Genomic DNA, 14479 nt, shown 5'->3' on the forward strand with positions numbered 1-14479 from the left:
CCCCATAAGGAAAGTCTTCTCTGGAAAGCATTTCCTTTTCCCACCTACTTTCAGACCCAGAAGATTACACTATGCTCCCTGGCAGTTCTTTGCCAAGAGTCCAACAGCTGTCACTTGTCCCGTTCATCGGCCCATCCTTATGCTTACCGTCTAGGAGCATGTTCTGTAATAACGCAGCCACTGCAGCACTGAATAGCACTAATTTAGATTTACGTCATCTGCATTCTGTATGTCACTAGGGGATATTGTTATGAGTTGGGAGGAAGTGCTTTCAACAGTCACTTTCAGACCCAGTTGTGTCATTTATCATGGCAAATGGCACTTCCTATTTTTGGTTTGAGGGAGGGGGAAAAAGTATCATCAGCCTATCTTCAATACCTGATACGTCTTATGATATGTTTGTACTCATATAAAGTGTAATACGTTGGGTTATTTGCTTTCTTTTCAAGTAAGGTCATAAGTGAAAAGAGAGAATGACTCTCAAAGATTCATCAAGAAATCTTTATCCTTTTTTAAAAACACACATAAATATGCTCACTTATATTGCATGCATCACACAGACATTTACTTCTTAAGAGCATGGACCCATATATTTCTATTTCTGGAAACACAGACATAAGCTGTTATAGCTGGACTGTCTTCAAGTCTTCGCTACTGCACCAGTTTGCATCTGCTAAAGACCTGACCCAGTCATTACACATGGAGCCAGATTTTGAAAACAAAACACAATGTCCATGCACTGTGCCCTTTGCAGTCAAATAACAAGAAGTCAGCTACACTTTTGTATGCATATTTACTATAAAGTGATGATAGAATTGTCATTGTATTTAAGCACACCTCACATATGCACAAATATAACCTTCAAAAAGACCTAGATTTTCCTCCTATTCTCCCCACTCAAATAAAATGAAAAATAAAAATCCTAGCTTACAAGACTCCCCATAAAGTTTCTGGAGAGGGAGGAGGGCTATTGAGATTTTTGTTTGTTTATTTTCTGCATAGCATCACATTTTTTCACAGTTACAACCTCATTCTGTTGGAATGGAATGTAAATTAGCCAGAAGCAGTAGTCTCTCTGCTACAGTATGAAAATCCTGTTTATTATTACAGCAATGTCTATTTCTTGTATTACAAGCTTCACTTTAATGGTTTTGGTGATGTATTGCAAAAATTACTGCATGTGGGCTTAGAGACTGATTTCCAAGAGACTTCAACTGCCAAGAAATCAGACTTCAGCCCGATGTGTTTCTGTATTTCCCAAAGCGTTCAGTGTCCAGAAGCTTTCTTTGTTCTGGTGGGAACAATTGAGCTCTTTGTATGTCATTCTACCCTAACATATACCAATCTGTACCTGGGGACAGGAATATAGCAATTAGGCACAGCCCTCTTGGTTAAAGGGTACTTTCTAAGCACAGTGGAATGTAATCATTGTAAGAGCTCCTGAGTCAAGAGCATAGGACACACCCTGCATTCCACCTTGGGGTAATGTAATTTATTTCCAAAGCCATGAACACAAGAAGAGTTCGAGGCCGTGACCTTGGGTCCCGTCTGATGCTTTAAGGCAATTTGTACTCCTGGAGTGCCAGGAGGGAGCTTTCCTCCTGCTAGTCCAAGCACAGGGACTCCAGCGGTCTCCGGCGTTGGGCTGGTTGGGTGTACAAGTTAGGAGGTATTTTTCTTGTCTGGGAAATAGTCTAGCCATCTCTTTAGTGTGAGTTGGGATAACCGGATCATTAACATTCTTTCTATTTCTATATTGTGTAATGCATCACCGTGTATAGATAATTGAGCTACCTCCAAAAATGTCTGAGTGCCTTTATAGCGTAATGCTATACCATTCAGCAATATTAGCTTGGGTCCCGGAAGCAAAATAGCCATGTTAACATGTTCTCAGCAGGGCTAATTAGCCTGGGCTCAGTGCCATGTGAGTGCAGCTATCCTGCTTCCAGTTCTGGAGGCAACTCATTCCAGACAAGCTGGGAGACCAAACTTACTGCCTATTACATGCTTACATACTTTCTTTGACACCATAATGTTGCCTAGCCACAATGCTAAGCATGGGTAATATATATATTTTTTTGGTTTCTCAGTGATCATGATTAAGAACACTTAGAAAATGTCATCCCCAGGAGAAAAAATAAAAATAAAAAAACTTTGCCCCTTGTTCGCCAGTTATGCATCTTTGCAGCAGTTTGTCCTTTAGCAGTCAGCTCCTCTTGGATTTCTGAGTTTTACATTTTAATGTTATGTGCCATTTGAAAGTTTTCAAATGATGTAAAAAAGCAGATGCTCATCAAGATGATGTCATTTTAAGGGCTGATGCTTTGGAGAAAGCCCAGTTCCACACTGTATTTGTTTCTAACTGTAATGAATTATGAGTTATAAGACCAGACTTTGTCAGGTCTTTTGCTCCAGCTTTCCTTATTGGCAAAGATACAGGCATGAGTATAGGAAGTTCTGTATATTTTTTTGTCCCTGATGGGTGTGTTTCAACAATGTAATCAGCAGTTTTTTGTGAAATTTCATGATTTTCCAATGAAGCAAAAATATGTAAGTTATGCTTATGTATAAGAGGTGAAGAGGTGTGACTGAATTTTACTGAGCCTCAGGGGAAATGAAAAAGAAATTGCAGTGTCAAGATATAGCTTTAAAAACTGGATTATAGAAATGCAGCTGCAAAATATCTGAAACAAAGTCTGGAAAACTTTCTAGTTGCTAGGGAGACCCTTTTCAGAGCACACTATCTTTACCCAACTGATGTGGAAGTGAAGAGCTTGCAAAATTAATTGCAGTAGAGATCCTATGCATCTCTGGGGCTTAATCCAAAGTCCCTGACTTCAGTCTGCTTTGGTTCAGATCTTTAAATATCTTTAAAAGTAGTAATGATGGCTCTGTGTTTCTGGAAATTTTCTGACATCATAAAATTAGCTCCCTGATTATTCAACAACATGAAATTTTGGGTGGTGAATTCAGGCTCGATTGTTCAGAAAGAAATAGCCTATCCTAATATTGCATTGCCTACTTCTTTATGATACTTCACAAAACAGCTACTCAAACCATATAAATTCAGGGCTGCTATTAGATCTAATTGTGTGATCTGTCTAGTCACTGGACTTGCCTATAGCTTCATGGTCAAGAATGCTACATTTCATATCTTGAAGATTTTTCCTCTGTCATTTTATATCATTTTTATGTATTTATACCATATAATTAATTTTAAATATATATGAGAGTTCAGACAACAGACAGGTAGAGGCATATCAGATGGTGGAATAAACTGTAAACAGATTATACTCAAAATTTAAGATTGCTTTTGACCGAGAATTCTTTAAAAAACTGTGTTCATTTCAGCCATCATCTTCTGCTCACTTGAAATTCCCATCGACATTGGAGTGAACAGACCAGTGATGAACATAGTAGAGTACATGTAGTCTGTGGCAGTCTTTGAACAGTTTTGGGAAGTGTTCTTAACGCCGACAAACAATGTGTTGTGCGATCTTAGCATGATTACTGAGTGGCCCTGAGGTAAAGTGGAGCTTTATCAGTGAAAAGTTTAATTTTATTATTATATTTGTCCTGAAACACATTCAAGCCTGCTGTTGTCATCTCTGTCTCTTCACCTGAGACCATTTATTTCTGGCTTTTGTTTTTCTCATGGTATGCATAGCAACATTCCAGAAGTTTTCTTTACTGTACGGTTAGATTTTCCAATTTGGATCCCATCCAAAGATAACCCAGTAAAAACCTCTGGGTATGATGTTTAAATATCTTCCAAAATAAGAGTCAACATTTTCCATAGTGAACCAAATAATTGTGCATGCTTAACGTGAGTAAATTACCGCTCTGAATGAAATGGCAGCAAATCTGCTTGAAGAGCAGGAACTCAAAGCTAAAATAAATACCATTTCTCTGACCCATAGTTCAGACAAAGGACATTTCCATAGTGGATGTGGCCTGTTCAGACTACAGTCTTCCACTTTTAGCTATGGTTTATGATAAAGACCCTCCTTCCAATTGTCTTAAGGTCTAGAAATATGTGAATGCCCAGAATGGCATCCTTACCCTGCAAGTCTCATGTAAGTTTTCCGACGACTCAGGGTGTGTGGTCAAGGCACTAAGTCATCTTGTCCTGTGTTCAGCTATCTGAGCTTTGCTCTGGATTCAGGCCAATGGCTTCCCTGGCTCAGTCTTACCAGGCACTCACTCGTTTTAGCAGAGGAAGTCAAAATCAGGCGTGAGACTAGCCGCAGCACCTTTGCTACAGGCTACGAAGATTTGTGCCCCTGCTGCCCAAGCCTGGTGTCTAGTTGGGCAAGGACACAGGATAAGACAAATGGTTGGCTTTTTTGTTTGATTTGTTTTTGAGATCTATATTCAACCCTGGTTGTGCAATCGGCTTTGTACTTGCACAGAGCTCACTGAATGATCTGATCCTCAACCTATAATCTTAGTCTGCAGAAGATACTATTTAACCTCCCAATTCCTTTTGCAGCAAACAGCGTGGTTTACGCTAAGGCAATGAGGCCAGCCAGTACAGGGCTAGTACAGAGTGACAGCGTATGAGAGCAGTAAACATACTACGTTAAAGATAAAGACTGTTTAGTGTCACTGCCTGACCCTGTGGCTCTTCTCAAGATGGGGAATATAGGCAGAAAGGCAGGAGCAGTGATGTGTTAGGTGCTGGACTATAACAGGCTCTGAGTTCAGAAAGATTTTCAGACATGACAGCCCCCAAGGACCCAATGGCAGTCTGGAGTTTGCACATCTGTACTCTAGACTGTTTTCTGTTTTGTGTCATGACGGTACCCAGCTCTGAAGAAGGACGTGGAAAATGGTCAAACCAGCTGTGAAAGCAAGTTTGCCTAGTGGAAAGCTCAACGGCTAAGCCTCACAAATCTAGAGAAACTTCTGATCGTGTCTCTGGAGGAGATAAAAGACATGCAGCCTGTAGTTTGAGAAGGCCTGAGGAGGACTGTAGAGGTATCAGGCTGATGCATTACCCTGGAAATCAGGAGGGCTCATTTTATCCCAAGCCTTGTGCAACTCTAAGCAGTTCATATCAGCTGTCTGTGCATGTTCTCACTTTTTGTTCAATTTAGCTCTAGCTCTGTGCCAGTCCTACTGCGATGCTAGAGACCTTGCAATGCACAGTCTGTGTGCTGAAGATTTATACCATTCTGGTACTTTGTACTCAATAACATGTGTTACTGAGTAAGGATGTGGTAGGTGTGGCTGAGTCCCACTCAGATCCTGATCTTTGGCTATAGAAGATCAAGAGGCAAAAGTATTATAAAGTAGCATATCCACAGTGCCCAGAAGAGTTGAAGCCACCTTGTATGAAACAGTATACGATCCCATGGTGAGAAGCATTCCCATGCAAAGGCTCTGTCGTCTCATAGAAATAGCAGAAATGCTAGACAGAATGGCCACCTTCACTTTCAGATAAGACCTGGAGACAGAAAGATGAACTGGCTTTACCAAAATTACTCCAGACTTCCATAACAGAGCAGTCCAATATTTAAATAATGTTTCTCTTGTTTATATTTCAACTGCATTTTTATTCTCTCTCTCAGTCACACTTCATGTGTTGCTTGATGCTTTTGGATCTGACACACAGACTGTTGAAATCATGGGAGGAATCTTTCCTTCGACATCAGTATGGTTCAGTCCAGAGATTTTGAAGCTAGATTTGTGAAGGAAGACCTTGTTTTCCTATGTATGGCCAGTACCTAAGAGAGTTGGGTACAGCCAGAATGTATTCAATAAAACATAATAATTTAAAAAAGAAATATGACTTTGCAGACAGAAATCCACTGATAAGAATGCTGGCTGTTTCTCCATTTATAAAAATGGCTGAAGTCTGCTAGTTTTTCCATAGCGTAGGACTTTGCTGCGGGGGATTTAATCTGTTTATGGTGGCTTCACCACTTAGCGAGACTGCAAACAAAAGAAGGGCTTCAGGGCCTTTTGCAGTTTCAGCACTTTTCCCCTCTGTTCTCCAGCATTTCCTTTTGTTCAGGCCAGGAATTTACTTTGGAGGATCCTTTTGCACATCTTGCCAGTGGCTCTAATTAATAACCTGTTTCTAGAAATTCCACTCATTGTCTTTTTTGATTTAAGTGGCTGTTCAGGATAATTGCTATTTTAAAAGTTTTATGAATCACAGTGTTTGACATCTTTGATGTTGATTGATTTTCAAAAAAACTGCACTTTCTGCTCTAATGCTCAATTTGTCACTATTACTTACAAACAAACAAAAGATTTAGAGCCCCTAAGATGCAGATGTTCCTTAGCTTTGTTGCCATCTGTTTGCTTGCCTAGTGCATTCTAAGACTTACGTTTGTGCATTTTGATGAAGCTAAATTTATATCATGTAGAAGACACAGCAGAATGGAAAATTGAGGCAACAGAAAGTCTTTAATATAGCTTGTTTTTTAAACCACTTGTTCCTGGCTCCTTTTTTTTTTTTTTTTTCTGATAGTTTTTATTTTCACAATAAGCTGGTAACATCTCTAACCAAAGGGTTTGAAAATCACATTTGTTTTGTTCTGTTATAAATAAATTGCAGATATGCATAGAATTGCAGATATGCATATGCTTTTTACCAAGAAAAATATATGATATGACCTTAATTTACTTCACAAATGTTACATTATGGCATTTAAACAGCATTATTTAGTGCTTTCAGAAAGCCATATATTTACAGGTGTACCTATTCTCATCCAAGTTGTGCATCAAATATTTGAATTCTTACTGTAGCTTGGTAGAAACCTGATTTCTCAATCCAACTCTAATTATTTTTAGAACCAAATCATAGCAAAAGACTGAAGTTTTGAAGTTTTCTGTAGTAGAAAAGTCTTTATTTTTCATTTAAAATATTTCGTTTATTTCTAAATTATTTCTATTAATATCTTAATGAAGTGCTTCCTCACTTATGTAGATAATTTCTGTGTTTAGGTCTTTGTGGTTCTTTTTTTTTTTTTTAATCTATTCTCTACACATGACACATTGAACTGTCTGCCTTCTAGCTAACAATTTATCTAAATCTCTAAGTCAGATAAACACAAGTAACAGAGTTTTTACAGGCACTTTTTTCTATTATAAAGAAGGTATTTCAGACGGAAGTGTTGGTATCTGTTGCAGCTTGTGAGACTGCAAAGCAGTAAGTGCTAATTAAACCTTTATTTATATTCAAAAAGAAATATGCAGTCTTAAGTGTCTTCATCTATAATGTAACAAAGTTTATAGTAAACACTGTTAATCCAGTGCGCTTAGAAGTGATATTTTGTGAGATAAGATTTCAGATACTTGTGGCTGCTTGTCTGTTAAAAGTAGATTAGCCATATTTTTGGAACGAAAGGATTGTGCATTCTGCCTTTCCCTGCTCTCAGCACTTAAATTTGTTTTGTCTTCTTGTTTCATCTCACTGAAACACCCAGTGTTCTTTGCCTTTAGTCCTGATATCTCCTGGTCAGAATCATTTCAGTGTGTCCAACACACCACGCGCTTCCAGCAGTCCTGAGCCCAATCCTTGGTCGGTGTAAATCAGTCAAACTGATTTTAGGATTCTGTTAATTTGCGTTAACTCCCCCTTTCTCTTCACCTCTGCACTGGCTGGCCTCTCCTTTGCTGATTTTCCCTCTCCTACCCATGTTATCTTTGCTTTCTTATTCAGCCTTTTTTCTAATCCACTGATTGCTCAGCCTGTACATCTTGGTACATTAATGTAATGATCTGCATCCAGCTTTGCAGCATTTTATTACATGCCAGTGATTCATTGTGGACTGATTTTATTAAATCAACTTTTCCACAGAAGAGATTGTTTTCATTGTGTACCAACCCTGTCTCAACCAGATGTTGGGCCGATATCTCCTTTACCCAGCCTTTCAGGGGCCAATAGTGATGAAATATGATGACTTGAGGAACTTATATCAAAGTCAGCAGATAGGATACAAGGCTAATAATTAGTTCATGCCAACATGGTCTGAAGAAAAGGCAGATAATCACGTGTTTTCCAGCAGTTGAAACTTCAAGACAAGTCTCAAAGACTAACCTAATATGTACCAAAGAAATAGTGTTAGGAAGGAAGGGCTGCCCTTCCTTCACAACATGGAAATGTCCAAGGCTTCATCATAAGACAGCTGCTACCTAGGAATCCGTGAGTAGACATGTGCCTAAACTGCTGATGGGTTTTGAACTTCCTTGCTCTGAGCTGAGCTAAGTCCACCTTGTAGATAAAACTGCCACAGCCATCATCAATTCTTGCACTTTCACAGTCAGTGAATCATTAGGCACACATTATTCAGAGATGGCAGAAGAGAGCTGAAAGTATTATATGACTGCTTATCAAATAAAAAAAAACCCAAAGTAATAAAATATACATTTTAGACATCAGTAGGTAGAAGCATGTTGAAGGGTACATCAGCATATTATATGTTGAACTGTATAAACCAGTAAAGGGTCTTTTCTGTCTCAGGTAAATTTTTCACCATGAGTTTTCCAGTCTCTGGCCGCAGAAGGACTTGGTTTGGAGTGCTGGCTGGTCATTGATTTCTCCTTGTTCCCTTATAATTAGTATAGTATTATTGGCAACATTTGGATATATACCTCAAACATAAGGCACACTTACTAAATGTCTCTACTAATGTCTCTTAAATTCAAATAACATGGTTAACATCGTGTCTTGGCTTGAACGTGAAGAAATATGGATACCTCTCAAATCCAAGGGAATTTTATACTTTAAAATACATAGCACTTGCTAAAACTGCTTCCTTCCAGCAAAGTGTTTGGTTTGCAGTACTTACTCTTTAGTAGACTCTCTCACTCAGTGGAACTATTGATATGTTTAAAATAAACATTTGCGAAAATACTCTGTTGGATCACAGCTTAAGGGTGTAAAACACAAGTGTGGATTTTCCAGTCTTTCGCAGAAGCTGAATGTCTGAGATGACAGGAGCAGGAGCTAGACAATGCTGTTTTTTTCCATTCCAACCCCAACACCTCTTGCTGTCTCCCTGCTTTCTGATCCTACCCAGCCAGTCATGCACATCTCAGAGTCATGTGAGCATCCACCAGCAGCTTAAGTTGAAGCGCTGCAACAGAAGAATTGTTTAGCTAATCTGAATTACCAGAGGAAGGAAAAGCTTAACACTTTTTTCTTCCTTTCTTTCTTTTTAAGAGTCTTTGTCATATCTTTGTAATTGTTTGGTTTTAATTACGCCACAAAGTTTATCTGCCATGCCTTTGAACAGAACACACACAAGCACAGCTGACTTCTCCTATTGGCTTAAGGCTGCTAATTTTGACACCTTTGTAATAAATCTGTTGGCTAGATGCAAAGCTTCAGGCTTGGCAGGACTTCAGGAAATCAAGAGCGGAGGTAGCAATTCTTGTAAGAGCAGGAGTTCCAAAAGCGATATATTAACAAAAATCATTTCCAACTGAGCTAAACTATCTAAAAGTAGCAAATACATGAAAAGGGAAGTCAGTTAGAGTGCATTACCAGAGAATTGCTACTCCTTGTGAAGTGAACTTCAGCACTTATACCTTCTTTCTGAATGCCTGTAATATTTATGATACAGCCTTTATAGGGCTGTAGGATGGCCGAATATAATCCATGGAAATACCACTTAAGCCCCTCTACCCAGTGTTTCCTGTTGACTGGTTCTAGACCTTCAGAGTCAATTGACCTTTACAAAGTCTTTTTTTTTTTTAAAAGCATGCTTTGTTCTAATGACTGTGGAGGTGATAACTATTTATGACCATATTTGCGGTGCCTAATATTTGCAGTGCACAGACCCTCTAAGTTTCACAGTTTCATAGTTTGTAAATGAAGTGAGGTAGACATCTTCATGGAATAATATAGAGCCTACAGACCACTGTTAGTGATGAGAACATTTCTCTTAAGTCTTTGAATTCTTGGTTCCTGCTCGAGCATCATTGTCCTTGCAGATGTCAATGTGTAAAATTTGGTGCCTAAATAGCACTGTGGAACTGAAACCTATCTGTGATTTGGGATGAAAGGGAACACATAAAATCATTAGATTGTTCATATACTCTGGGGAAGGAAGTAAATTCCTAAGCAGACTCCTAGTTCCTGCTTTGTAAAATTTAAAACTTCCTTCTAAGATCCACTCTCCCCCCATTTTTTTCTTTCCTGACAATTGGTTATTACTGCCCTTGACATACTCCTTGTTACAAGCATCAGCATTTTGAAACACTTCTGTCATAGCATTCTATTTCCTTCAAAGGAAGGTTTTGAAAATCTCCAGTCATTTTAGAAATAACTTAATTTCTTAAATGCAGTTAGATGGAATTATCAAGTCCTGTCTTCCTTCACCTATCTTTATGCACCTAATTGAAGCACACAGGGTCATAAGATCATAGTCAGTAGAAGGACACCTACTTTTCAGAAGGGCAATCCAGATCTCCAGCAATCCTTCCTCTGTTGACTACAGAGAGTCTGGGCAAGTGTCCTAATATCTTGGAAAGCTAAAGTAAAATAGATGGGGAAAAAGATCCCTTCTGTGGAGGACAGAATGATATTTCCATAACAATGATTATTAAAATAATATGACTGGTTTTCTCTGGAGTGCATATCTCTGTGTGATACACACATAAAACAAACAGTGCAGTATTTACATCTCTGGAACTGCTGGTGAATATAGTTTTTCATTTTTGAGAAATCTATCCAAAATGTTCTGTAATATTATTGAGTTTGTAAACAACTCTTGAAGAAACACTGATTACAAAAAATAGCTTTACAGGGAACAAGAAATCACATGGCATAGACATATGTTTTGGGACATTCCAGCTGTGGAGCTGTTCAGAGAGTATTGCAAACAGCTTTGGATACAATTAGGAAATTTTAATTGCTCATTCTCTGAGCTGAGAAGTATCTACTAGAGCTACTTATAAAAAGTTTGTCCTGCTCTTCAAAAAAACAAAGACAAAAAAATCACAGTTGTGTTTTTTACTGTTTTTACTAGAATGATATGGGAGGTCAACGGAGCCTAATAAACAAGTGGACTACTTTTCTGAAAGCTAGGCTTGTGTGCTCCATACCTGGTCCTGAGGGAGCCGACACACATTTTGATGAATTGCGTAAGTTGAGTTATCCTTAATGGCTTGTTTTGTCATCAGCCTTGCTTGTTTGTTTCTGCTTAGTAGAAGCACCATGTTTCATTCTGATTTCGCTCATTTTCCACTGCTGGCAATATCACTGCCTTTTATTAGAGGTCCCTGATTATAACTGGAATTATTCCATTCAGAATTTCTTTTTTTTCTACTTTCTCTCCCCTACCTGGAAAATGACTGGGTGATTCTGTATAGAAAACAGACTATCTGCAAATGGAGAAACCTCAGAATATTAGCACGAATTCATGTGGCACAAATTAAGACTAAAAATAAAGTTTAATTATTTATTCACAAATCTCCAAATTATAAATAGTAAATACAGAAATGTTCAATGGATGTTTAATAAAAAAAGCCTTTTTCCCATTGCAGAAGATATATTCTTACTTTCTACAAGAGATGAGAGAAACCCTCTTGTATATGGAGTCTTCACTACGACAAGGTATGTGTTAGGATTATATTTGCCCCTCAGAACCAATCTTGAAGGTTTTGCTCAGGCCTTTCATAAAACCCTGATATCACTAGATCCTGATTCTTAAGAGCAATGGGAGACTACTTGAGTAAGATTTACAATACTAGGACTCTAATCGATATAGACAATATTTTCAGATATGGAAGTATAAATTTATGTCCCTAAACTTTTGTGTGCCTAACTTTTGAGAACAGTAGCATGCAAATTTAAAAACAAACAAAAACATACTGATTTAATTTAGTCTAATATAGTTGAATTTACAAACAACAACCCTATTTATTAAGTACCAAATAATCACTATTTAAGACAATTTATTGTCATCAAACATCACCATTTCTATAAGCAATAGCTTGACATCAGCTCTGTCTTGAGATCAAAAAGCATTGTGCTTTAAAGCAACATATCAAGATGCCATTTTTGGTAATGAAAAATTCATAAAGCACCACCGTTTTTATAGGCAGAGCTGATGGAAGGATAATTCATCTTTATCTCAGAGGGATAGATTAATTAATTAATGAACATCTCAGTTCTCATAGCGAGGCATGCTATACAGAACTGTCATACAGAAAATTAATAATTATTTCTTTTGTCTCCAGAACCTCTGAATTTAGTGCAGTTAGTAAGGACTAGTCATACCTTGAACAGTGCAAGCACGGTGAAAAATTGTCAAGATATTCCTTAAGTACGAAGCAGTCTCTACAATGGCTCCTTAGAACATATAACCACATGAAATATTTAGAATTGAATGAAATGTTGCCCCAAATGGCCTATGAAATAACTAAAGTACTTATCTCTCTGCAACCTGGTGTTGTTTTCATTAAAGAACTGAACTGTTTTGTTAGAAGAAGACACAGAACGTTCATTCCTATCTCTTATTTTAACTCTGTTCTATGTACCTGTAATTCTAAGCCTAATCACCTATAGAATCGTTCAAATGCAGACTTCCAGAAGTGAACACATTGTAAAGGAATGCCTTCAGCTACTGAAAGTCCTAATCATAATAGTCAATAATCATCTGGAACAGTCAATAATCATCTGGAATCAGTCTGCCACTAGGAAAAATGACAGTCTTTCAAGTGATCCCAAAGGCTAGCAAGTGCAAGTGAGCAAAGCTTTAAACTGCAATGATAGCGACATAAAGCAGATGAAGTTATCAGACCAGTACACAGTGTCTTATTTAGCACCATTTATAACAGCTCTCAGGTGCAGCACTTGGTGCACAGCCCATCAGACTCAGTGGAATAATTGATCCGGTAGCTGAGGCGTGCGCTCAAGATGTGCTTCTTAACATGCTCCTGCAACACGCATATCAATCTGCCTTCTCTTTGCAGCTCCGTCTTCAAGGGCTCTGCAGTTTGTGTGTACAGCATGGCAGACATCAGAGCTGTTTTCAATGGCCCGTACGCTCACAAAGAGAGTGCGGATCATCGATGGGTACAATACGAAGGTCGCATCCCGTATCCCAGGCCTGGTACAGTAAGTGTCGTCTTAATTGCAAACTTCTATTTTTACTCAAAGGTCATTATACTTTTCTCCCTTCTGGATTAGTAACTTGCATTTTCCACTCAGGATGTTTTAAATTATCCTCTCAACCCTTTCCCTACTGTTGACAGCTCAAACTTCTACCTACCCTTTATATATATATACAGTTTCCACTTCTCTGAGATAACATTGTGTCCAGACTGTCTATTTCCTGATTGTCTCTCATATTGTGGTCTCCTACTATTCAGCTGTATTCCCATCTGTTGGGAGAGATCACCTCTGAGACATCAACACTTCATAAAAAGCTAAATACTTTTCTTTGCAGGATATTAAATTATGAAGAGGTATTTTATTTGAATTCTCACATTTCTGACTTTTCTTTTTATCTTTGTGTCTGTTGCAATCCTGTTCCTTGAGATACAATCTTTGATTCTACTGTGTGTATGTGTGCATGTCCATATGTTGTGTTATGAAGTAAAATAAGTATGTTATGAAGTAAAATAAGTAGTTAGTTGCTGCAGATTTTATGTGAAAAAAGATAAATGATAGGAAGAAAAATGAAGTTTAATATCTTATATATCTTAAGCTTAATATCTTATAAATCCTGATCTGTTAGACTTCAGATGTAACAGCTGGGCCAAAACAAAAAGGGAAATGTTGAAAAAGTTCATTAAAGAATTCTCTCTCCACTTTTTGTGTTACTATTAAATTTGGAAAAGCATGGACCTACCTGCATTCACAGTTGAAGACGAAAAAGATATTTCCAAAAAATGCAACTATTTAAAAAAATCAGAAAATAAAGTGAGTAGAATCATACTGAGAATGCAGAAGAGAAATAACTTAAGAGTAAGATAGATATTACCCAAGATAGCTTTATATTATCTAGGTCAGGTACAGATTAAAGTAGTACTAGGCAGCTGTGTAAATCCAGCCGAGCACCAAGCAAAGCAAAGTTAGACTGGCGTTGATGCCTCGGCTAAAAGCCACCTGGGTGGCTCTGTGTGATTTCTGGGATGTCAGCATCAGTGTAACCTTAGTTTCAGGCCATATTCTCTAGCTCATTTAGCTCTTCTTTTCATACTTTTATTTGTGTCTCTGTGTATTCTTCATCATCATCATCAATGCACCCTACTGCTAAGTTCACTATTGTTCTATATTTCTGAGTGATCAGCGGTACTAGCAGGAATGGGGCATCTATAATACATATTTGAACAGCTTATCTTTGAATAGTACATTCAAACACTTATGTATTTGGGTATAATTTTCAGCAGAGTTCTGGATGTCGTAGTTTGCGATTTCTTTACCCCCAAACAGAGGCCTGAACTGACTGTTGAACTAGCCATTTCCCCATTTGCCACTTCAGCAGGCCAGGTCCCGAGCCCTGACCCGCTT

At 38.1% G+C, this 14479-nt stretch overlaps 1 protein-coding gene across 6 annotated transcripts in view; it reads left to right on the forward strand.

Annotated features, from left to right (window-relative positions):
* Window positions 1-14479, forward strand: part of SEMA3D (semaphorin 3D) — a 155034-nt gene that overhangs the window by 100832 nt on the left and 39723 nt on the right. For all 6 annotated transcript variants that reach the window (XM_026071370.1, XM_026071341.1, XM_026071352.1 and 3 more), the window contains 3 exons: window positions 10989-11103; window positions 11506-11575; window positions 12937-13081. In XM_026071370.1, coding sequence (XP_025927155.1) covers window positions 10989-11103; window positions 11506-11575; window positions 12937-13081 — 330 coding nt within the window. The remainder of the gene's footprint in view (window positions 1-10988; window positions 11104-11505; window positions 11576-12936; window positions 13082-14479) is intronic.

The sequence above is a fragment of the Apteryx rowi genome, unplaced genomic scaffold, assembly GCF_003343035.1.
Source record: "Apteryx rowi isolate R43461 unplaced genomic scaffold, aptRow1 scaffold_108, whole genome shotgun sequence".
NCBI classification, from domain to species: Eukaryota; Metazoa; Chordata; class Aves; order Apterygiformes; family Apterygidae; genus Apteryx; species Apteryx rowi.